This window comes from Oreochromis aureus, linkage group 3 (assembly GCF_013358895.1).
Source record: "Oreochromis aureus strain Israel breed Guangdong linkage group 3, ZZ_aureus, whole genome shotgun sequence".
NCBI lineage: Eukaryota > Metazoa > Chordata > Actinopteri > Cichliformes > Cichlidae > Oreochromis > Oreochromis aureus.
Window position 1 is genome coordinate 50914769 of NC_052944.1, and position 25863 is coordinate 50940631.

Below are 25863 nucleotides of genomic sequence, written 5' to 3' on the forward strand. Positions count from 1 at the left end.
CATGAGTATTTACTGTAATTTGACAATGTTTTCAAAACCACCGTGTCAGATATAGACTTCATGTGCTATTAAGTCGCAATAAAAAATAAATTAAAAAATTGTCAGTGTTTGAGCTGGATGCTTTAAATGTTAAAGCGCTAAAATCACACATTACAGATTTAAATAAAACCTTTATATGTACATAGTGTAAACAGATTCTGAGCAAAGGTAAAATTTGCATTCTACACTGGTTTACACCCTAAACTTATCATCTTGGGATGAAAAGTAGTTACTGCACTTACTGTAATTTAACAATCTTTTCAAAGCCACTGTATCAGATACAGACTTACTTCATTTACAACTGACTTGCCTTAAAAATCAAATAACATAAAATAAAATAATAAAATGTGTCAGTCATGCACAAAACTCAATCAGTTGCTTTAGAGAAGGCTACATGCTAATGAGCAACACCCTAAATACATAAATATAGTACCAGTAAAATTCAAGAATAGTCTGAAGCCTGCAGTCTTTTCTCATATTTACTGTCATCCTACCCTAGTTTACACTATAAAATTATCATGGGAGAAATATAGTTACTATATTTACTGTTGTATGAGGATGTTATTAAAGGCACACTGCCTGCTACCAACTCACCTTCTGTTCCATAACCACTTTGTTGGCACAGTCAATCATGCATGAAACTGAATGAGGATGTTGTTTTAAAGAATACTGGGTGTCAGTGGACACCATTTTCAGAGGATTTTTACATTAAAAGGCTCGTCTTTAAACCAAACACACTCCTAAACAAAACAAAAACATAATGGCCAATTATCCATTTAATGGCCAGCTACATTTTACCATCTCTAGCTCTCTATAAAGCTTCTTGAGGTAAGTGTTATTGTGAACTTGAGCTACTGAAGTAAAACTGAATGGAACTAAAAGTGTAACATGAACACTCGCCATTGTAACTATATGACAAAGGAAGCAACATTTACTACCAGAATTAAACCGAAAAACTCACCTTGTCTCCATCATTATTTGCTCAGATGATGCCTATGGTCTCCAAAGTTTGATTGTTCGTATCAATGTAAATTTTCTAATAAGAAATGGAGAAAAGTGATTATCACTGTATTAATTTTAAAGCTAATATATAAAGACAGTTGAATAGGTATACTTCCATTTTGCAGAATATTACTTAAGCATTAGTTACTTAGTAATTACTTGGCTGCTACAACACTTAAAATTATTCACAAAAGAATTTGCATCTTTTACCTGGAAAACACCTGGAAATTAAGTGAGATTAAGTGACTCCATAATACGACCCATAAATCCAGAAAGCACAGGGTACTTGCAGTGTACTTGTTTCATTGTTTCCTGCAAAAACCTGACTTACATGCGAATTGCGTGTAAGTGCAGGGTACTTGGGCCTTATTCGCAGGTCATGTTATAAAGTGTTACCCTGATCTATTCTCTGACTAGACAACCATCAACTCTTTATAAATCTGAGGAGCAAACTGAAAGATAAGGCTGCAACCTAACCAAATACATTTTAAAGGGATAATTCAGATAATTAAGAGCAATGAGTTTTCAGTGAGCTTATTTAGCAAAGGGCCAAAGTTGTAATTTCTTTTTGAGGTTGTTGATAACTAAAATCACAGTCAACTGAAATTCCTGTGTGTTCTGGTTATTTGCACTCATATTCAACTCCTCCCTGAGTGGGTGGGGAGTGGGTTACAATACTTTACTCAGACTGCAGGCTATTCTGGTGTCTACCATTGACTTTCCTTATCTTAACCCAGTCATGCTGTAGTTTGGAGGAACATCTCTGTAAGCAGCAGGGTCGGTAACCTTACCTCCACCCTGCTGGCTGTCAGAAGAACATGATTGACAGTTTCTATGTCACCATGAATAAACATCTCATCCCATGGAAGGCACAGCTCTTTGGGGCATTTGGACATGAACTTTAAAAAAAAACATTTTGTATTCAATTTGCTAATGTTAGTGGTGAATAACTCACAGACAAATTGCAATGCTAATAGTTTTAATTTAAGAATGAGATACAGTTCACTCTACAAAGTAAAGGTCTGGAGAAAGCTTTCTTTTAATCATACAGAAAATTCAGCTCCAATTCATTGCACATGATGCCTGATTGTTTGCATCATAGCGATGGTGTGGAAATACAGAGAAAGAAAAATGCAGATCATTGTGCTTTTTACTGATGCATTATAGAGTTGATTCACAATTACATAATAATGTTTCCACAGATAGACGGGAGCTCAGTTTCACAGTCCATGCTCTCTAAGCATCCACTCTTTTCCTCTGCAAGAAAACCAAAATAAAACACAAAAATCACACACAGTCAGTCAGTGCTACTCAGACTAAAAAGGTTTCCAACATGGGGTGACGATGTTTAGCAAATAAGTGTAATTTTAGTTCGTTCAGTACTAACTGTGAAATTACAGTATTTGTAAATGGTAATGGTATTTACATTAAAGGGTATTTGTCAAGAAGACTGACACAAACAGTGATTGAAGCATCACCTTTGGATTACCAGATGAACTGCTCTACTTCCTGATTCACAGCCGTTTATGTTGCTCAATTCAGTGTTCTGTGCCTATATATAAATATCAATGTCTTTTTAATCTGTTTCACCCACCATGTTTGTACACAATACTTACAGTTATTTTTGTACCACACAATTAACATCTTAGTGAGTGGACAGCAATAATCAAGGACAACATTAATCCACCCATTAATAACCCAGTGCATAGAAGTTTTGAACATAACATGATAGCTTTGTGTAACTTCAGAAGTCTGTAATTTTTTTATTTCTAAAATCTCAATTATTTTATGATGCATCACTGGAAACACAAACTGTAAATATTCTAGGATAAGAAACAATGCTCAGTGCAATAATAATATCTTTCAAAGAAAAGAAAAATATACTTTAATACATACTTTTAAAACACTTGATAGACTAGTAATTAGCTTGAAGTGATAATCAAAATAGATGAATGCAAATAAGATTGTTTTGTTTTTTTAAACACTTGATAGACTTACCACTAAAAGTTATTTGCAAACAGTGGTGCTCATCTTTGGCTGTGTCTCCATTACAAAAGTCAGCAAAAGCAGACATTCCCATATAATCACTCCAGGACCAAGAAGGATTCTGTTAAAGCAAAATAAAATATTATATAAATTCATATTCATAAAAAAATTCAATTGCTTCTCAAAATGTTAGACATCATGCTATTTACCCCTGGACTATTATGGCCTCCAACCCAAAATGCTCCATGATCATGTCCAGCACGCTTCAGCTCCTCTTGAATCTCATAAGCTTGAAGGTCATTATACACGGATGCAAGCTGTCCTCCACGAGACTGACAGTTATTCTACGGTGGAGATAAACAGCATGGAGTGACCAAGAAAATTTAACATTTATTAATAGGAAAAAAGGTCAACCTTGTTACCTGAGCATCGTCCCAGGTCATGTTTTTTGGAACAAAGAGGAGGCACTGTTGACTGTGCATACTCCATCCATCTGGGCAAGATGGATGCCAGCCCCCAAATGAGTCATCTGCAAACAAATAACAAATAAAGAAGAAAGCATGAAACTGAATCTGCAGTGTAGATTTTCCTTATGTTCAAATTGAATTTTAAAGAAGGAAAAAAATAAAATAAATCCATATACTCAAATAAATATACCCACCTTCTGTAGATGGTGGAGGTGGTGGTGTTCCCCAGTTGTCTCCATCTGCATGAGTTAAAATGTTCTTTGGTTGCAATTAACTTCATAGGGTAAAAACTTTCAATATTTACTAGTGGATAAAAAAAATATTCTCATTAAAAGACAACTTTTAGGTTCACCTGGCACAGTTGTTTCCTCTGGAAGAGCTGCAAAGACAGTTTGAACCACAGATATTTTTTTCAGTGTATCGTTGCTGCGGTGTCATTGATTACCTTCTACGTTTTACAACATTAAAAAGAAATACAAAATGCAGGTAAATTACAGAAGTGAAGAGATATTAGCAAAATGTAAACTAAGAATTATGTCACTTAGCATGTCCTTATGTACAGTATAATAAATGTATGATTACACAAGCTTATAATGTGTATTATATTACGTTATTGTACAATATTTTTAAAAACAAATCGCAGATAAAGAAGAACACATGAAAATGAGTCTGCTGTGTAGACTTTCTGTATGCCTGACTTTTGGAGGGGAAAAAAAGTAATGTGCTCCAAGTGAAGGTTCTGGCAGTGTTCCCAAACAGTCTGCATCTGCATTAGTTGATGTTTTTTGGTTGCAGTTAGTATTGTAGATTAATCGCTTTAATTATTTACTAGTGGATCAAAATAGAGTATATTCCCACTAAAAGGCAACATTTATATTCACCTGGTACAGTTGTTTCCTCTGGAACAGCTGCAAAGACAGTTTAAAAGACATTTTATTTGACACACAAATATTGTTTGTGATTAGTAACAAAGTGATTAAAAAGAAGTAGAAAATTTGTGATGCAAGTTACTCACAGAAGTGAAGCGATATTGGCAAAATGCAAACAAATCAAACTCAAATTGATCAGCATGTCCTTATATACAGTATAGTCATGGTATATCTATACATAGGCTTAGATATTATATGAAATTACTGTACAATGATTCTCATTCATGTTTAGACAAAGAAAAAGTTCAGATTGTTTAATTCAGTTTTGCAAAGCCTTGACACTTTTTTTTTTACAAACATGGGTTTAAGACAAAATTTCAGATATTCCATTCTCTGGTCATGTGTTGCATGTATATTCTATATATACAGAGTATGTATGTATAGATAATGTAGAAAAAGTGAGAGAGGAACTTCTGTGTTTTAAATACTCACAGAGACTGTGTGTGAAAGTCATCATGACACACACATGCAGAAACCCAGTCATCATCTTCATGGTGCAGAAATTAAACTTGATGATAACATATGAAAAATATATTAGGAAATGTTACTTTTGCAGTCAGCTCATAATGCTGTACTGATATTTCACAGATACTTATTAATTATTAATTAATAATAAAACAAAGAAATCTTCTGTGAAAATACCTTTTCTTTGTCCTTCTCAGTGTCAGTTTGCCTGCATTCAAGAACGTTATGCAGCTTCAAATCAGTATAAATGACTCATTCAAACATGATCCAAAGCTTTTATTGGCCTGACAACACCCTCATCCTTATCCAATGAATTCTTTTTGTTCTGGAGACAGCTCACCTGACCTGTCTCCAGAACAAGCAAAGTAAACTTTATAACATTCATGTGTATTCAAGGCAGTGGATATATAAACAAAAGCAAACAATCATTATCTATTGTGGATTTCTCTCGACGTGTCACTTGACGAGTACAACACATTATGTGGCTAGTCCTAATAATAATAGACCACAGAGACACCACACCTGTGCAGCATCCTTCTCTGAAAAGCAGAAAAGATGAATTTGCAGGTACTTTGTGTCACCAGGCAAATACCTTCACATGATGAAGCTGACCCTGCTAGAGGCCAGCTGAGAACAAGGCCATCAAAGTCAATTTAAGCCGAGCATACACTGAACACTAATTCTTTATAATGGTAGAATGACAAATTGATTATTATCTATTTTCTGGAAAAATGACTACATTATATTGTAAATGTTGGAGGCTCAACCAATGAAACTGGGGCTAGACTACCCCAGTTTACACCCTGAATGGGAAGGTCTAGGCAAGAAAATGTATTTCCACCCTGCCATCATCACCTGTACAGTGTGAGTAAAAGAAAACATAATTAAAATATGATGTGGTAAATTTGTTAGATGAGAGGGTTCAGCTGTAGATCAGAGGAAAAGGGAAGGATGTGTGAATGTCTGTGTGTTTCAGTTTGGTGTAGCTATAGGCCTGAGGGTGTGTAATTGTGTAGAGGGAGAGGAATTTATGGATACTGGGGTCATCCTGTCATAAAAGGAGACAGGAAGCTACAGTTGGGGATGCTTGTACCTGAATGTAATAAAGCTCATAACTGTCATTACTTAGAAGCAGGTTTGCAGGAGACTCTCCACATGCTTAGCTGTAAAAGTAAGACAACAAGAGGCCAATGCAGTGTGGGGTCTCAGTGTTTGTAATCTGTTAACTCGGTTTTGTATCTTTTCTAAAGGAATTTGGTGTAGCTTGGGTGAGGGGAAATGGACTTTTATGCCCAACAGGAAGTCACATACACAGAGACACACACACAGTGCTTTAACTGTTACGATGCACACACACCCACACACACCCTCACTCACGTACACACACAGGCACTCACGTGCTCGCTCATACATACAGAAACACAGGTTTATGATGGAGTCGCTTCTATAAAATTGGTTAAAACAGACAAAGCAGTGGAGATTTGCAGAGGGACACCGGCTTTGCACATCTCCCCTTCTAGAAGGTGCATGCTTAACTGAAGATGAGTAAAGGTTTTGTGAAATGACTACTGAGTCCGGTGTAGTCTCTGGAGGCCTGAGGAATAAAAAAGAACAGGGGTGAAACTGCTTTATGTAACAACAGAGAACTAGATTGGATCTTTTGATGAGTGTTTTCATGAGAGAAATATAGTTATAGTATTTACTGTAATTCACCATGCTTTCAAAGCCACTGTTACAGATACAGACTTGTGCTACTAACTCCCATTAAAAGAAAACAAACAAAAATCAAGTGTCAGTCATGCATGAAACTGAATCAGGATGTTGCTTTGGAGAAGGACTAGTGAGCAACACCCTTAATAAATAAATATAGTTCCAGTTAAATTCCAGTTAATCTATCTATCTATCTATCTATCTATCTATCTATCTATCTGAAAAAAGAATACATGCGCTTTAAGTTTAACTTCCTGGTTTTGAGTCCTGCTCTTGGGTCTTCCTTTCTTGCCTGCTTCACACAGGCCATCATGACACTGTTAGTCAGTGACAGACCCAAATTTTACATTCAAGTTTTGCAGATACACTCGTACAGCTATTTTGTTCTGTAAAAGAGGAATAACACCTTTCAACACGAGAAGCAGTGGAGGAGAATTCACCCTTTTTCTGTATTATAAACTCCATGATGCAAATGACGGCGTGTGTAGTCAGATAACCCAGTAAAATGAGAAGTTTACTTCAGAAGTAGAGGTTTGGTTTTTGATGTTCAACTAGTATGTATTTCATTGAAGTTCTTTAACAGATGTGGAAGGGGATATGTTTAAACTAAGCACTTTTGGTTGGTGGAAATACAGAATGCTTTACAGAAAGCTGGTAGAGCTGTTCACAAAGAGGCAGATATCAGCAACACTATTATCATTGGATTGAGTGCATAATTTCTAAGTTCCTAAATTCTTTTGGTCTAACTTGTGCAAATGGAATAAAATCCCTCAGTGGATGATTGCTTAAACGAACGCATTACATTTCAGCCCAGTCACCATAGCTCCACACAGATATCTAGATTTAAAAAAACCAAAGAAACAAAAGAAATCTTTGTTTCCAGTCACTGGTCTCATCTGCTGCCATCTCAAGCACAGCTCTGGTACGGACTCCACACTCACTCTCACGTCTCTGCCTCACCACTGGAACCTTTCTGGACTGGATTATTCTCATAGTCATAGTTGTTGCAGTGGCTCTGATCCCTGGTTCGCTCTCCTACATTACTAATTTAATTCTCCTCCTTGCCGGACTCTGTGACCCTGCTGTCATGCTCATGTCCACAAACAGTTAAACTCACTTTGCTTGCATTTTGGTTGTCAGTGCCTAGTTCATGCTCTTGTATATAGTTTAATTTCTGTATTCATAGTTATAGTATTTTCGCTCTCCTCACAGCTCCAGCTCCAGCTCTTGTATATAGAATTCATAGTTATAGTATTTTGCTCACACTCACTAGGTTTATCACTGCTCACAGTTTAGTGTTTTTGCACTTGCCCCTGTATATAATCCCTGCCCCTGTAATTCTGTGCTGACGGTCTTTGTTGTGTCACTCCCTTCCTATATAGTAACTGTACAAGTTCACAAGTGTTGCCACTGTGCAAATCATTTTAACCCTAGAACACTATCGCTATAAATAGTAACACAATCACTAGTGCCGGGTGATTTTTACCCGATATAATATAACCAATAAAAAGTAATCAAATATATCAAAATATGACAACACATGACAAATTAGAGTGGTCGTCTTTTACTTTCAACTGTGCCATGTCTAACAAAATGAAAAAAAAAATCTCCCAAAACAAAATAATGACTCTGGAAAGCTGGTCTTTGGTCCACCCATTCCTGGGAAATTTGAGACTTCCCTGGTGAAGGCACAGGCTCCTCGACACGCAAACAGCTGCAGGAGAGAGAAATCATGCAAATGTATTTGCTCGGGTGTAAATCACCCGGTGATAGGGTTAATAAAAGCTGTGTCATGTATTTCAAGTGTCTGACTTGAATCTGTCTTTTTGGGTCCAATCTGTGTCTGACGGTTCACGCCGTAACATGTTTTTTGATAAAGAGAGGATCGATTTTATGAAACTAGTAGTATGTTGTGAATGAAAATTATAAATATGAATATAAACATTTTAATTTTGATGGGGAACTGCATGAAACATCAATTACAGTTGGGCATGTTGTCACGATGAGTATTGTGTGTATGTGTGTGTTTTGATGATGATTATTGTAACAGGGAGCGTTGATGATAATCTACAAAGAGGACCCTTTAGGGCACGTGATGAAATATGCAGTTATGCAACACATAGTTTTGTTTTGGCTTCTGAGTGAGTTGAGGAGAAAGGCAACAGACAGGAAATTGTGTGATGTATAAGTAAGATAAGACATGATTTGCACACAATAATTGATGTGAGAGCAGAGACAATGTTTATGAAATATATTTTGTTATAAGTTTATTTGATGGGTCACAGACATTCATACTTTAAGTCATTGAATGTGTCAGAAAATGTGTTTATTATTTATTTTTAAAGTCTGCCATCTAGTGACTGAATAGCGGAAGCACCAAGTAAGGGCTAGAGCAGGTTTTTGCTCCAAGCACTCGTCAGGTTTTCCATGTCTCTGACAATTCCGTCATCTGTTGCTCTTTAAATGGCATAATCTGTAAAGGCGTGGCTGACATCCAGAAATCCTACCAGTATCTGGACAAAGCTGGACTGGGAGACAGCACAGAGGCACTGATCATGACAGATACAAGATCAGAGGCTGGGGTTTACCACACCAGGCAGGACCCCAGTGTAAAGATGTAGCGGTGGACAAGCAGAAGAAGATGGCTGTAGTGATAGCTGTAGCTATACCAAGTGATAGCAACATCAGGAAGAAGGAACATGAGACATACCAAGGACTCAGCGAAGAGCAGGAGAAGGTAATCAGAGCGCTCATTGCAGTGAGCGAGTGGCTCCAGCAGATCCCGGGAACAACATCCGATATCTCTGTCCAGAAGAGCGCAGTCCTCGGACAGCAAAAATACTGAGCAGGACCCTCAAGCTCAAGGCCTCTGGTAGAGGACCCAAGGTTGAAGGATTGACCGTCCGCAGGGGTGAGAGGGGACTTATTATATATAGAAATATAATAGAAAAGAATAGAATAGAAATAACAAATAATAGCCACAAACAACATTAGGTGGTTTTGTCACTGATTTGGCATGCATTTGTGAAAATCTCAATGGTTAATACTCTGTGTAAAATTTTAAATGAAACAGAATGCAATCATTTGCAAATCTTATAAACTCATATTTTATTCACACCAGTGACAGCTTACTGACTTTAGGATACACTAAAAACGCCTCAGTAGTATATATATATATACATATACATATATGTATGTGTATGTGTGTGTCTATACTGAGACGTTTACATATTGTTTTGATTTACATTGCTGTGCTTGAGAGTCACCATCTACCGGAACCAAATTCCTTGTATGTGTTTGTGCATATACTTGGCCAATAAACTTGATTCTGATTCTGATTATTTAGCTTTCTTCTTTGGTGGTTTGGTGTTTTCTTAAACAAAAGTTTAAAAGAAAGGATTTGCATCATGTTTGAGGTTGATGTCTTAAATAACTGCAAAAACAAGGCTCTGGTGAGAGAGCAGGGCTCTAACTGGTGAAGCCTTCAAAAAAAAGAAAAAGAAAGAAATCATTTCTAAAAGTAAACCTTAAAGTCTGGTTTTACTCATATTAAAGTTCAAAGTAAAAAAACCCCACAAACTTTACACTATGGCTGTGTCCCAATCCAGCGACCACACGCTTCGTAGTACGCGCAGTTCGCGGACTACGTACAGCTGGTACTACGAAGTACGAGAAGTGCGGAAGTGAGAGGCTTGTGAAATGGGACGGTCTGACCTTCTTCGCCGCTACGTTTCATACAGCATTGTTTGACAGAAATGAAGGAGAAAAAATGTTTTTTTGTTCCTTCCTTTTTTTTATGACATCACTTTGATTAGTTGAGTATCTGAGGCTGAGACCACGGGACTGTAAAAACATGATTGTTGGGCTTCATTTCTGTACTGAACAGTCATGTCAAGATTAGTTAGTAAATAACAATTAGCTAATGTTGTTCATGAGACTAAAGTCATCTCACTGTAGTAATGTAAATATAAGATAGCTAATATTATAGTTATTGTCAGATTATTATGATATATTAAAGGTCATCTTATCTTATTCACTGGGGTTCAGTAAAGATTCAAGTTGTATTTATTCAAATTTCAAATCACCTTAAATGTCTGTGAAGGTTCTCAGTCATCCAGGTCATCGTAGTCAAAGGAATTTGCAAAGAAAAGCGTCTGGACTTCTTTAAGTTGCTTGAAGACGTTTCACCTCTCATCCAAGAAACTTCAGTTCTAAGGTCAAATGGCCGAGAGTCCCAAATTTAAACCCAGTGGGAGTATCCCCCCAAGGAGGGACAAAGGACCCCCTGGTGATCCTCTAATCACATGAGCCAAGGTGTGAAAGCACCCGCTTTCACACCTTGGCTCATTCTATCAGATAACTGTTTCTGATAGAATGAAGATCAGACTGATATATGAAATATTCCTTTATTGGGTGAGAAAATCAGACCATGTCATAACTGCTTTAAGTCACACAGAATAGATATCAGAGCCTTAAACAGGCTGACTTCTGCTAAATGGGTCAAACTGGGCAGAAAGTCTACAAACACATAACATCCTTATAGAATATGATGTAACACTATAGATCAACTTACCTCAGAATATATAAAGCATATAAACAATTACAGCAATATGATGCAACAAACACAGCAGTGCTACTAATCCAAAATACTCAAAGCTTCATAGAACTGAAACAAACATTTATTTTTAGCTCCATTCTGCTGCTGATACATACTTTAGGTTTCTGAATATTAAACTTGTTGCTGCCTTTCATAGTGTGTAACTTGAAGGCCCTGAGTACTTTCTCCCACACTGAAAACACTGTGATACAATTATTTGAACATTACCTAATAAGACTGATTCAGGACAGACAATTAGTTATGTTAAACTTTCCTAGCAGTCCTTCACAAACAGGGAACAGTCTGTCTATTCTCTCCATCTGTCAGCTGCTGCTGGCTCTTCCTCCTCCTCTTCCTCACACACTGCTGAGTTTGTCCTGGTGGATCATCAGGGGTGCAAAGCCTCACAGATGATGTGCAGCAGTGGGTCCCTCAGTCTGTCCTCACTCTGGACACTTGCAGTTGTCACACATGGAAATCAAATGTGCGATAAGCTGCAGGATTCAAACACAAGTGTAACTTATAAATACATGTTCATACTTTTATTCCACAATCAGAGAGAAAGAAACAGAGAGAGAGTGCAGGACAGACAGACAGGTGACAGTCTCAGGTGTACACACTGCTACAAAACAGCACAAGAGAAGTCCTCACACCTTCGCCTTCCATGCAGGTTTGTAAGGGTGCACAGCAGCTAAAAGATCTCCTTTGTTATAAAAAAGTCAAAAGCAGATCTCAAGCTGCTAATGCAGGGAACTGCACACAGGGTGAGCCCTGGTTTTTCAGTAGTGGGTACCACATGGTTTTCCTTTCATGAGGGATCCACTCAGTCACCGGCTCCTTGGTCTCAGAAAATGCTCCTATGTTCTTTTCCATCAGCTGCTTGGCCTCCACCTCTGTGCCCCCCAACCCCATTCCTCACCCAAAGAAGAGGATTCAGCAGTCAGCCTCTTTGGAGATTGTCCCCTCATCTTCTGGAGAGGAAGTTTCTTCATCTTGGGCAGATGTCTTTTCTTCAAGGGCAGAGGACTGCTGCTGTCCTTGCTCTCTGACCAGATCGTATAGACAGTGCTTGAAGCAGTGATGACCCTTGTACAAACTCAGGAATTGAAACAACTAACAGTGATCCTACATCCACACATTCAGAAGTAAGAGACTCTAAAAGTGGTAAAAATGAACCCCCCCCAAAATAAAATCCTACACAGAGTGAATATCGGTTTGTTCATAGTGGAGTATTTTTTTGATGTTGTTGATTTTGTGCTCTTTAAATTTATTAAATTTCTTTCAATTTATTGTTTAACCATTTAGTTATTGACTGACTGAAAACAGTGCTGGTCTTTCCTGTTCCTTCATTCTAGGAACTAATTTTAGCCTGAAGTCACAGTGAATTCATACGTCTGTGAATGTTTGATTAGTTGATGATCAGTTTTTTCCCTCTTCCCTCTCTTTCTTATGTTAAACATTTTCTTTAAGATGTGTTATTATGACTCTAATGAAGGCCGAAAGCTGAATGTGTCACTATAGCAACAAATACTATTCACTACAAATGTTGCTGGAGTTTTGACTTCCTCTACTATAAAAACATGGTGCTGCATGTGAGCAGACGCAGCCCAAAGTGACATAAAATAAACTCTTGATGGTTTGATTATATACAAAGAAAAAATCATAATACTTTAAGAGGCTAAAACATTCATTATTCACACTAAAATGTGACTCACTGAATTTGTCGCATCTCCGTTTCCATAAAAAGAAAACAGCAACAATCAGAATGAGGACAACAGCAACAATGATGACTGTGACAATGGCGATGTTTGGATTACTAGTTGGATTACTGGAAGGACTGATGATAATGAAGAAATCATCTGGAAAAAATAACAACATGTTCATAGTTGGTAATAACTCAAAACTAAAACTCTTTTTTTCCTTCTTTTGGCTGATTTCACTATGTCCCGTCTTTGAATCTTCACTGTTAGACTTGTCTCCCTCTTATTCACATCAATAATATAATCATTAAATGTACCTGGAACATGTATGTGTGTCTCTCTGCTCTGGTTGGTGTTCCTCTGTTGGACTCTGCAGGTGATGTTGTTGCTGTGTCTCTTCTCCACAGTCACTCTGCTGCTGACAGTATAGAGGTCATCAGGACCTCTGAGGGTCTCTGTAGGTCCAGCAGAGAGGAGGTTTCCCTCACCGTCCAACCACAGCAGCTCAGGCTCTGGATACCAGCCTGCAGACTCACACTGTAACACCACCCTGCTGCTGATGGTGCTGTTAATCTCTGCAGCAGGTGAAGAGGCAGCACCTGAAAAAGAGAACAGTTTGTCTCACTGAAACATATTTTTATTTTTATTCACATTATAGCTGATGGATTGTGAGGATAGTTCTGATATTAAATTGATGATTATGATAATAAAAAAAACTGTACTACTACAGCACCTGAAAAAGAGTACATCTCAGCAACTAAAAGCTGTATTTCCATACAATTTGTTGCTTTTCTTTTCTTCTTCGCTAGTTGACATTTTTGAATGGACTGTACAAGACTTTACCAGAGACGGACAGTGACAGAGACAGGTGTATCTGCCCAATAGATATGCTGTGGATAATGGGTACGGATCATTGTGTGGATGCTTTAGGCATCCACACTATTGAGTTCCTGTTTCTCTTTATTCTTTATTATCCTACTTTATTATTGTGTGGATGCCCTAAAAGGGCTTCCACACTATTGAGTTCCTGTTTCTCTTTATTCTTTATTGTGTGGATGCCCTAAAAGGGCTTCCACACTATTGAGTTCCTGTTTCTCTTTATTGTGTGGATGCCCTCAAGGGCTTCCACACTATTGAGTTCCTGTTTCTCTTTATTCTTTATCTTTATTATTCTTCATCTGCAAGTTGCTTCCGTACGTTTTTCGGCACTTAACTACTGCCTCAGTTTTCAGCCGATTTTCACCGTTCAAACTCTATACTGTTCTGCTCTTTCTGCTAATTCCTGCTATGACTTTTGGTGTTTATTACTCTTATACTTTTTAAAATATTACACTTTTTTCCTTTAATTTGTCCCATTGAAATGAATGGAAAACTTCCACAATTCTGCTAAAACTTGCTTGTTTTTGAAACTTAACTACTTTGTCATACTTTCACCTAGAAACTCCATTCAAACTTTAAAATGTTCTCAGACTATTGGGCTATTCCTGAATGATTCAGCTTTTTCAGATCTTCTACCGTTTTAATTTTATACCTCTTTAAGTTTTCAGTTGCAAAATTGTGATTTTTCAGAAAAATACATGCGTTGCTATGGTTGCTATGCAATTAACTCAGAGTGTGCACTCATCCTTTCTGAATTTTCTCTTCATGTCTGAACAACTTCTTGCTACTCGCTGAATTTCCACTCAACCCCACAAATTATACATCAAAACGTAGGTATTTCTGTTGGCTTTCAGAAAATGTCACTATCATTGTTGTGGGACTTATAGAGTTTTTGTAAATCTCCTCAGAGTAACATAAAGTCTCAAAACTCTCCATAGAAACTCAATGGAGAGTTTCTTCAAAATCAGCGCTGGAATTCTCTAATGAGAGGCATTTTCAAATCGTCATATCTCCTTAACGAAACAAAGTTGAGACATGACGCTTGTGCCAATATATCTTCAGACGTCACTGATGCTCACAATTCAAGAAATTTTTCCTCACCTATTACCGTTTGGCCATGAATTACACTTGTTTGAGGATAGGAAATTTGTCCCTCGCTCAGATTTCTTCAGATTTCAAACTCTGGAAATGAGGCACTTTTTTCTCTCATCATATCTTTTTGATGGATTTCCACAGAGACCTGAAAATTTCCATGACTGTTCACCAAAGCCTGCTGTTTCTTACGGTGAAAGAATGATTTTGATGCTCCATATAGATTTAGAGTTACAAAACATTGTTTGAGGGCAAGTCAAGGCAGTTTTGCTTTGCCTCTGCTCAGTTACAGTGTATTACAAGTCATATATCTTTAATAATTTATATTTTATCTCTGATTTATGAAGACCTGCAGATTCCCCATCTCTTCTGAACAAATCGGTGTCAGAATGAGCGTTCTAGCCCCTACGGTTAGGAAATTATGGCCATTTGTTCGAGGGGAATCCTGAATGTGAGAAATACACTGCAGAAAACTCACACCTCTCTCTGTGTCTGTGTGTGTAAGTGCTGATTACAGCAGGTGCAGCCAATTTAGCTGACCTAGATATACCAAACCCAGACTCTCAACAGCCTCTGCACACTTTGCTCTCTGTGTATGTGTGTGTGTGTATCAATATTTCTCCCATGTTAAAGTATTACTCCTCCATAATAGTATTTCTGCTAAATCAAAGTACTTCTACTACATCTTAGTACTTCTGCTCAATCATAGTATTTCTGCTAAATCATAGTATTTTGAAAAATCATGGTATTTGTGCCAAATCATGGTTTGGGGCAGAACCATAATATTTATTTTATGTTATGAGATTACTACTAAGTGCAGGAATGTCTGTTATGTTATAGTTTATGTGCTGAATATAGTATATCTGCCAAATCATAGTATTTATCCCAAATCATAGTATTTATGCAAAATTACAGTATTTCTGCCAAAAGCAGAAATAGTACCTTTAGCAGAAATTTCTGTGAAAAGATATTATTCATGTTAAAACATAGTATTTCTGCTAAATCATAGTATTTCTGCCAAATCATAGTATTTGTACTTATTCATAGTACTTGTGCCAAATCATAGTATTTGTACCCAATCATAGTATTTCTGCAATATCATCGTATTTGTGCCAAATCATGGTATCTTTTGCCAAATCATGGTATTTGTGCCAAATCATGTTATTTGTGACCAGTTAAAATTTCTGTTATATTAGTGTTACTACTAAGTCATAGAATTTCTGTTATGTTATAGTATATCTGCTGATTATGGTATATGTGCCAAATAATAGTATTTATAGCAAATAATAGTATTACTGCCCAAACATAGTATTTCTTGTAGTATTTGTAGTAGTAGTTGTTGTAGTATTTGTGGAAAAACATAGAATTTCTGCAAAATCATAGTATATCTGTTATGTTATAGTATTACTACTAAGGCATAGTATTCCTACCAAATCATAGCATTCCAAATCATAGTATTACTGCAATTCCATAGTATTTGAGCGAAATCGTAGTATTTGTGCAAAAACACACTATGCCTGCAAAATCACATTATATCTGCTATGTTATAGTATTACTACTAAGGCATAGTATTTCTACCAAATCATAGTATTCCTTCAAAATCATAGTATCACTGCAATTTCATAGTATTTGAGCGAAATTGTAGTATTTGTACTAAATCATGGTACTTGTACCAAATCATAGTATTTTTGCAAATCATATTATTTGAACCAAAACATTGTATTTGTACCTAAGTCATAGTATTTCTTCTAAATCATAGTATTTCACCCAAATCTCAGTAGTTGTGCTAAAACCCAGTATTATTGCCAAATCGTAGTATTTGTACTGAAACATAGTATTTGTGCCAATAAGAGTATTTGTACTAAATCATAGTACTTGTGCCAAATCATAGTATTTCTGCCATATTGTGCTAGTTGTGCGAAAACATAGTATGATGTTGCAGACAGTCTATATCTGTTATGTTATACTATTACTACTAAGTCACAGTATTTCTGCCAATTCATAGTATTTGTACTAAATCATACTACTCGTGCCAAATCGTAGTATTGAAATCAAAATATAGTATTTGTGCCAAAGCATTGTATTTGTAATGAAGTACAGTATTTCTGCCAAATCATAGAATTACTGCAATTTCATAGTATTTTGAGGAATCCTTTTTGTTATAGTATTACTTCTAAGTCATAGTATTTCTGCTTTGTCATAGTATTTGTACTGAAACATAGTATTTCTGCCAAATCATAGTATTACTGCTATTTCATAGTATTTGAGTGAAATTACAGTATTTCTGCCAAATCATATTATCTCTGCTAAATCATAGTGTCTGCCAAATCATAATATTTGTGCCTAAGCACAGCATTTGTACCAAAACATTGTATTGCTGCTATATCATAGTATTTGAGCCAAATCATAGTATATGTCCTAAAACATAGTATTTCTGCCAAATCATACTATTTGTCCTAAAGCATAGTATTTCAACAAAATCACAGTACTTCTGCTATGTTATAGTATTTGTGCTTGTAGAAAAACCTGTGTTATTGTGAGCTACATTACCCAGCAGCCTCTGAGCAGTGAGGGAATTCATGGGACTTCTGAGCTAGATGGTCTTCCTTCATTCCTGGGCTAACGATTGAGGAGAGAGCTGCTGGGAAGGGGAGCAAATAACCCATCCTGTATTTGTTGGGGATGGTGTGTGTCACATAAACGTGAGTTAATGTTCCATGCTTAAGATGTTTACCCTGCTACTTGTGTGTATTGGTTTTAGTTACCTTTAGCGTATGTGCTAGTTAGCAATAATAGCTATGGCAGCCCAGTTATTTTATTGTTTTAGGCTTGTTCCTGCTTTGTTTGTTCCCCTACAAATTTATGTGAATTTGTACACTGTAATATCGCTGTATTACATAGTGGCTAAGTAGGAGGCTGACTGTTACTAAGTGCATCAGTGTACATAGGTCATCTCTTGTGTTGGAGTGCCCTCTTGTGGCGCCTTTTGGGTAGTGCCTTAGTAAACGTGAACACTGCAAAGAAGTGGTATCAGACTGGTTTGTAGTGGAGGAATTTGTTGCCAGTTTCTTTCATCTTTAATCCGTATTCATGTTGTAATGTGGTAACTTTTGTGGCACAAATACCACAATATGGCAGAAATACTATGTTTTGGCACAAATACTTTGATTTGGTATACTTTAGCTTCTTCACCCCTTTTCAGCAAAATTTTCATTTTTTTCACCCCTTTTCAGCACAAATTCCAGCTTTTTTGGGCTGTTTTCAGAAAAAAAACTCTTTTCAGCAGAAACTCTGCTGATTCACCTCTTTTCAGCACAACTTTCTGCTTCTTTGCCTCTTTTCTGCAGAAATTCTGCTGATTCACCTCTTTTCTGCAAAATTTTCATCCTTTTCGCCTCTTATCAGCACAATTCTCAGCAGCTTCTGCTGATTTCAGCAGAATTGTCAGTCTATCCACCTCTTCTTTGAGAGAATGAGTTTGGCTCAGTGAGATGAGTAGCTCCCTTGAGACCAGGAAGGCCAGGTTCAAATCCTGCTCATGGCAAAATTTCTTTCCACCACTTTTCAGCAAAAATTTGTGCTTCTTCACCTGTTTTCAGGTATTTGTAGTATTTCGTAGTATTTGTACCCAATCATAGTATTTCTGCTAAATCATACTATTCCTGCCAAATCATAGGATTTGTACTGAAACATAGTATTTCTGCCCAATCATAGTATTTGTACTAAATCATAGTACTTGTGCCGAATCATAGTATTTCTGCCATATTATAGTATTTGTGTAAAAACAGAATGTCTGCATAATCACAGTATATCTGTTATGTTATAGTATTACTTCTAAGTCGTAGACTTTCTGTTATGTTATAGTATATCTGCTGAATATAGTATATGTGCCAAATCATAGTATTTATAGCAAATCATAGTATATGTGCCATATCATAGTATTTAGAGCAAATCATAGTATTTGTGCCAAAGCATCGTATTTGTATGGAGTCATAGTATTTCTTCTAAATCATATGTTAAAGTATATGTGCTGAATATAGTATATGTGCCAAATCGTAGTATTTAAAGCAAATCATAGTATTTGTACTAAAACATAGTATTTCTGCCATATTATAGTATTTGTGTAAAAACAGAATGTCTGCATAATCACAGTATATCTGTTATGTTATAGTATTACTACTAAGTCACAGTATTTCTGCCAATTCGTAGTATTTGTACCCAATCATAGTATTTCTGCTAAATCATACTATTCCTGCCAAATCATAGTATTTGTACTGAAACATAGTATTTCTGCCCAATCATAGTATTTGTACTAAATCATAGTACTTGTGCCGAATCATAGTATTTCTGCCATATTGTGGTATTTGTACAAAACATAGACTGTCTGCAAAATCATACTATATCTGTTATGTTATAGTATTACTACTAAGTCGTAGACTTTCTGTTATGTTATAGTATATCTGCTGAATATAGTATATGTGCCAAATCATAGTATTTATAACAAATCATAATATTTGTGCCAAAGCATCGTATTTGTATGGAGTCATAGTATTTCTTCTAAATCATATGTTAAAGTATATGTGCTGAATATAGTATATGTGCCAAATCATAGTATTTAAAGCAAATCATAGTATTTGTACTAAAACATAGTATTTCTGCCATATTATAGTATTTGTGTAAAAACAGAATGTCTGCATAATCACAGTATATCTGTTATGTTATAGTATTACTTCTAAGTCGTAGACTTTCTGTTATGTTATAGTATATCTGCTGAATATAGTATATGTGCCAAATCATAGTATTTATAACAAATCATAGTATATGTGCCAAATCATAGTATTTAAAGCAAATCATAGTATTTGTACTAAAACATAGTATTTCTGCCATATTATAGTATTTGTGTAAAAACAGAATGTCTGCATAATCACAGTATATCTGTTATGTTATAGTATTACTACTAAGGCATAGTAATTTTCAAAATCAGAGTGTTTTGCAGAAACAGAGAATTTCTGGTAAATTATAGTATTTCTAATAAATCATAGTATTTCTGCCAAATCATAGTATTTGTTTCAAATCATAGCATTCGAACTAAATCATAGTATTTGTGCCAAAACGTATTTGTACAAAGTCATAATATTTTAATCAAATCTCAGTAGTTGTGCTAAAACGCAGTATTATTGCCAAATCATAGTATTTGTACCCAAACATATCAGTTCAACTTATTTAACTCTTCTCAAGACCACAACACCTCTTCTTCACCCCGTTTCAGCAGAATTGTGAGTTTCACACCCCTTTTCAACACAAATCCCGGCTTTTTCAGGTGTTTTCAGCAGAAATCTGTTTTTAGCAGAAATTCTGCTTTTCACCTGTTTTCAGTGCAACTTTCTACTTCTTTACCTGTTTTCAGTAGAAATTCTGCTGATTCACCTATTTTAAGCAGAATTTTCAGCCTTTCACCTCTTATCAGTATAAGTCTCAGTATCTTCTGGTCATTTCAGAAGAAACTTTTCACCTCTTTTCAGTACAAATTTCTTTACCCCTTTTAAGCAGAATCTTTGCCTTTTCACGCTTTTTTCAGCAAAAATTCTGCTTCTTCAGCTCTTTTCAGCAGAATTTTTCAGTTTCTTTACTGCCATATAATTTTTAGCAGCTTTTCATCTTTTTCAGTCATTTTCAGCAGACAGCTTCAGCGTTAAGGCATCCACACAGCATTTTCGCAGGAAATGCAGATTTTTCTAGTTCTTTATTATACTTTATTCTGGTTGCTTCCGTACGTTTTTTGCCGCTTAACTACTGCTTCAGTTTTCAGCCGATTTTCACCGTTCAAACTCTATACTGTTCTGCTCTTTCTGCTGACGTAGGCTATGACTTTTGGTGTTTATTACTGTTATACTTTTTAAAATATTACACTTTTTCCTTTAATTTGTCCCATTGAAATGAATGGAAATCTTCAGAAATTCTGCTAAAACTTGCTTGTTTTTGAAACTTAACTACTTTGTCATACTTTCACCTAGAAACTCCATTCAAACTTTAAAATGTTCTCAAATTATTGGGCTATTCCTGTCTAATTCAGCTTTTTCAGATCTTCTACCGATTTAATTTTATACCTCTTTAAGTTTTCAGTTGCAAAATTGTGATTTTTCAGAAAATACATGCGTTGTTATGGTTGCTATGCAATTAACTCAGAGTGTGCACTTGTCCTTTCTGAATTTTCTCTTCATGTCTGAACAACTTCTTGCTACTCACTCAATTTCCACTCAAGCCCCACAAATTATACATCAAAACGTAGGTCTTTTTGCTGGCTTTCAGAAAATGTCACTATCATTCTTGTGGGACTTACAGATTTTTTGCAAATCTCCTCAGAGTAACACAAAGTCTCAAAACTCTCCATAGAAACTCAATGGAGAGTTTCTTCAAAATCAGCGCTGGAATTCTCTAATGAGAGGCATTTTCAAATCATCATATCTCCTTGACGAAACAAAGTTGAGACATGAGGCTTGTGCAAATATATCTTCAGACACTCCTGATGCTCACAATTCAAGAAGTTTTTCTCACCTATTACCGTTCTGAGATGAGTTACACTTGTTTGAGGGTAGGAAATTCGTCATTCGCTCAGATCTGTTCAGATTTCAAACTCTGGAAATGAGGCACTTTTTTCTCTCGTCATATCTTTTGATGGATTTCCACAGAGACCTGAAAATTTCCATGACTGTTCACCAAAGCCTGCTGTTTCTTACGGTGAAAGAATGATTTTGATGCTCCATATAGATTTAGAGTTACAAAACGTTGTTTGAGGGCAAGTCAAGGCAGTTTTGCTTTGCCTCTACTCAGTTGCAGTGTATTACAAGTCATATATCTTCAATAATTTATATTTTATCTCTGAATTATGAAGACCTGCAGATTCCCCCATCTCTTCTGAACAAAACGGTGTAAGAATGAGCATTCTAGCCCCTACGGTTAGGAAATTATGGCCATTTGTTCGAGGGGAGTCCTGAATGTGAGAAATACACTGAAGAAGATTCATACTTCTCTCTGTGTCTGTGTGTGTAAGGGCTGATTACAGCAGGTGCAGCCAATTTAACTGACCTAGATATACCAAGCCCAGACTCTTAACAGCCACTGTTCCCTTTAGGCTCTGTGTATGTGTGTGTGTGTATCAATATTTCTCCCATGTTAAAGTATTACTCCTCCATAATAGTATTTCTGCTAAATCAAAGTACTTCTACTACATCTTAGTACTTCTGCTCAATCATAGTAATTCTGGGTAATCATAGTATTTTTGCCAAATCATGGTATTTGTGCCAAATCATGGTTTTGTGTCAAATCATGACATTTCTGATATGTTATAGTATTACTAGTAGGTGGAGGTATTTCTGTTATGTTATAGTATATGTGCTGAATATAGTATATCTGCCAAATCATAGTATTTATCCCAAATCATAGTATTTGTGCAAAATTACAGTATTTCTGCTAAAAAAGCAGAAATAGTACCTTTAGCAGAAATTTCTGTCAAAAGATATTATTTATGTTAAAACATAGTATTTCTGCTAAATCATAGTATTTGTGCCAAATCATAGTATTTGTACTAAGTCATAGTACTTGTGCCAAATCATAGTATTTGTACCCAATCATAGTATTTCTGCCATATCATTGTATTTGTGCCAAATCATGGTATTTTTTTGCCAAATCATGTTATTTGTGCCCAATTAAAATTTCTGTTATGTTATAGTATTACTACTAAGTCGTAGAATTTCTGTTATGTTATAGTATATCTGCTGATTATAGTATATGTGCCAAATCATAGTATTTATAGCAAATCATAGTATTTGTGCCCAAACATAGTATTTCTTGCCAAATTGTAGTATTTGTGCAAAAACATACTATGTCTGCTAAATCACAGTATATCTGTTATGTTATAGTATTACTACTAAGGCATAGTATTTCTACCAAATCAAAGTATTCCTTCAAAATCATAGTATTACTGCAATTTCATAGTATTTGAGCGAAATCGTAGTATTCGTGCAAAAGCATATTGTCTGTTAAATCACAGTATATCTGTTATGTCATAGTATTACTACTAAGGCATAGTATTTCTACCTAATCATGGTATTCCTTCAAAATCATAGTATTACTGCAATTTCATAGTATTTGAGCAAAATCGTAGTATATGTGCAAAACATACTATGTCTTCTAAATCACAGTATATCTGTTATGTTAAAGTATTACTAGTAAGTCACAGTATTTCTGCCAATTCGTAGTATTTGTACTAAATCATGGTACTTGTGCCAAATCATAGTATTTTTTGCAAATCATAGTATTCGAATCAAAACATAGTAGTATTTGTACGAAGTCATAGTATTTCTTCTAAATCATAGTATTTCAATCAAATCTCAGTAGTTGTGCTGAAACGCAGTATTATTGCCAAATCTGTACTGAAACATAGTATTTCTGCCAATAAGAGTATTTCTACTAAATCATAGTACTTGTGCCAAATCATAGTATTTCTGCCACATTGTGCTAGTTGTGCAAAAACATAGACTGTCTGCAAAATCATAGTATATCTATTATGTTATAGTATTACTACTAACTTGTAGACTCTCTATTTTGTTAAAGTATATCTGCTGAATACAGTATATGTGCCAAATCATAGTATTTATAGCAAATCATAGTATTTGTGCTAAAACATAGTATTTGTTTCAAATCATAGCATTCGAACCAAATCATAGTATTTGTGCCAAAACATTGTATTTGTACAAAGTTATAATATTTCTTCTAAATCATAGTATTTCAATCAAATCTCAGTAGTTGTGCTAAAACGCAGTATTATTGCCAAATCATAGTATTTGTACCCACTCATCATATTTCTGCTAAATCAAAGCATTTGTGTAACTCTTATGTTATAGTATTACTACTAAGTCATAGTATTTCTGCTTTGTTATAGTATTTGTGCTAAAACGTAGTATTTCTGCCAAATCATAGAATTACGGCAATTTCATAGTATTTTGAGGAATCCCTTTTGTTATACTATTACTACTAAGTCATAGTATTTCTGCTTTGTTATAGTATTTGTGCTAAAACGTAGTATTTCTGCCAAATCATAGAATTACGGCAATTTCATAGTATTTTGAGGAATCCCTTTTCTTATACTATTACTACTAAGTCATAGTATTTCTGCTTTGTTATAGTATTTGTGCTAAATACAGTATTTCTGCTTAATTATAGTATTTCTACTTAATCATAGTATTTCTGCTCTGTTGTGGTATTTCTACTAAGTTATTATGTTTCTCTTAAGTAACAGTAAAGGTTTTTGCTAAGATGTGAAGCGAGATCGATCAACTGGAGACCAGACAACAAACGACGGAGGCACCAGACGAATGCAATCAAACGATGAGTTTATTAACACAGGAGAGGCAACATCTGCATATGTCTTCCTCTGACAAAAATTCATCAAAAACTGGTTTTATACCATGGAACATTAACGCCCACACATATACGTCAATACAAGTCAAAAATACATTGTTGACAGACATGAGCGCATCTTATACATTTTAATAACTATAAACAGTCATATAACTTCTCTTTTCTATAACACCTGCCTTTTAAGGTAATAAACTTCAAGCTTCGGGATCGTTAAAAGCTAATAATTGACCCTCGTCACCAATCACTAAGTAAACTGAATTGGCGCAGGTCTCAAAACGAGAGCAGAAGACACTTGGGCCTTCGCTCAGGACTGCCACTAAATTAATAAGTGTATTGTAAGCATGCATGCAATTAACCTGCTATGTTCTCATCTTCTCTCAACATGTATCACCTGGACACTCTCACCAGTGAAGCTTAAAACCCTCTTGGATGGAACATCAACTCTAAACAAGCACAGTTATGCATTGTGTATAAAATAAACTCAACCTGTGAATAAAAAGGTCAATGTAATGACAAACATATTCAATGCATTGTGAACCCCATAAGAAATATTACTGATAAAATAATACTGTAGAACATGTTATTAATGCATTTATCATAAGGCAGATTATATGGTTACAATAAAAGAATCTCTGAATCCCAACAGATGTTATGTTACTGCTCCATGTCAGAAATACTTTGCAGAAAGCCTGTGTTTCTTTCTGTGTGAGCAAGGGGTGCAGCTGCATTGACAGGAACAACTACACAGCCTGATGACCAGAGAGAAGCAGCATTTCTGATTGGTGGATTCAAATTGAGCAGATCCAGGCTTCTGGCTGTCATAGCTACAGCAGAAAATATAAAACTGGAAAAAGCTGAAGAAGCTGAAATAACTTAACTTTACAGAATTACATGTTTGTGTGTGTGTGTGTGTGTGTGTGTGTGTGTGTGTGTGTGCGCGCGCGCGCATGTTTCTAATTTGTGTACTTGCCAGCTGTTCTTCCGTGGTTTTCTAAAGTTTGTGCCAATTTGCCTTAGTAGAACAACAAGTAGTTTTGAGCAAAGTGTACCTTTGATTAGCTTTCTATCAGCTGGCAATAATGATTTTACAATTTTCCTGCTAAGCCAGGTCCCCAGGCAGCCAATCCTCTGTGAGGACTGGCACATTCAAATTTGCATATCAGGGCGTGAGCGTGTGAGTGATGGATGGCCAGTCCATCTATGGTCGTGCCATCAGTTACCCCCGTGCCAGCTATGTTCTGAGTGAACGAATGGTCCATTTAGCTCAGAATTCATATGATTACAACCAATGCGTATTGGAATAAAAGAAATAAATGTGAGAAGAACATGTCAGTAGATGCTGCTAAAAAGCCTCATGGCAGTGGGGTTAAAGAACTTCCTGAATCGCTGAGTCAGTGCAGTGCAGTGACCCGAGCCTTTCACTGCAGCTCCTGCTATTGTGTGAGGATGCTTAGGTGGCTGTGTTAATTTAATTTAATTGTTAATCCATTTTAGAATACAACTTTCCCCTCCTCTTCTCTGCACAATGTCTATCTGACTCCACATTTTGCAGACTGTCCAGCACTGTTTTTTTGGTT

At 35.9% G+C, this 25863-nt stretch overlaps 2 protein-coding genes across 3 annotated transcripts in view; both read right to left on the reverse strand.

The window, feature by feature from the left end:
• Positions 1–2003: 2003 nt before the first annotated feature.
• On the reverse strand, positions 2004–5130 carry LOC116324332 (type-2 ice-structuring protein-like). The gene is made up of 9 exons (XM_031744905.2): positions 5066–5130; positions 4856–4931; positions 4376–4402; positions 3847–3873; positions 3689–3733; positions 3450–3556; positions 3237–3371; positions 3040–3148; positions 2004–2298 (listed from the first exon to the last, which is right to left on the reverse strand). Exons 2-9 carry the CDS (start codon positions 4914–4916, stop codon positions 2222–2224), a joined length of 588 nt encoding a protein of 195 aa, XP_031600765.2. The 5' UTR covers positions 4917–4931; positions 5066–5130; the 3' UTR covers positions 2004–2221.
• Positions 5131–11630: 6500 nt separating this feature from the next.
• LOC116317714 (butyrophilin subfamily 1 member A1-like) overlaps positions 11631–25863 on the reverse strand; it is a 47426-nt gene continuing 33193 nt past the window's right edge. The window contains exons 4-6 of one of the 2 annotated variants that reach the window (XM_039598870.1): positions 13213–13494; positions 12911–13054; positions 11631–11689 (exon numbers count right to left, since the gene is read on the reverse strand). In XM_039598870.1, the coding sequence (XP_039454804.1) occupies positions 11661–11689; positions 12911–13054; positions 13213–13494 (455 nt within the window). In that variant the 3' untranslated portion in view covers positions 11631–11660. Of the gene's footprint in view, positions 11690–12455; positions 13055–13212; positions 13495–25863 lie in introns of those variants that run through there. The other variant, XM_039598866.1, reaches the window with a different exon arrangement.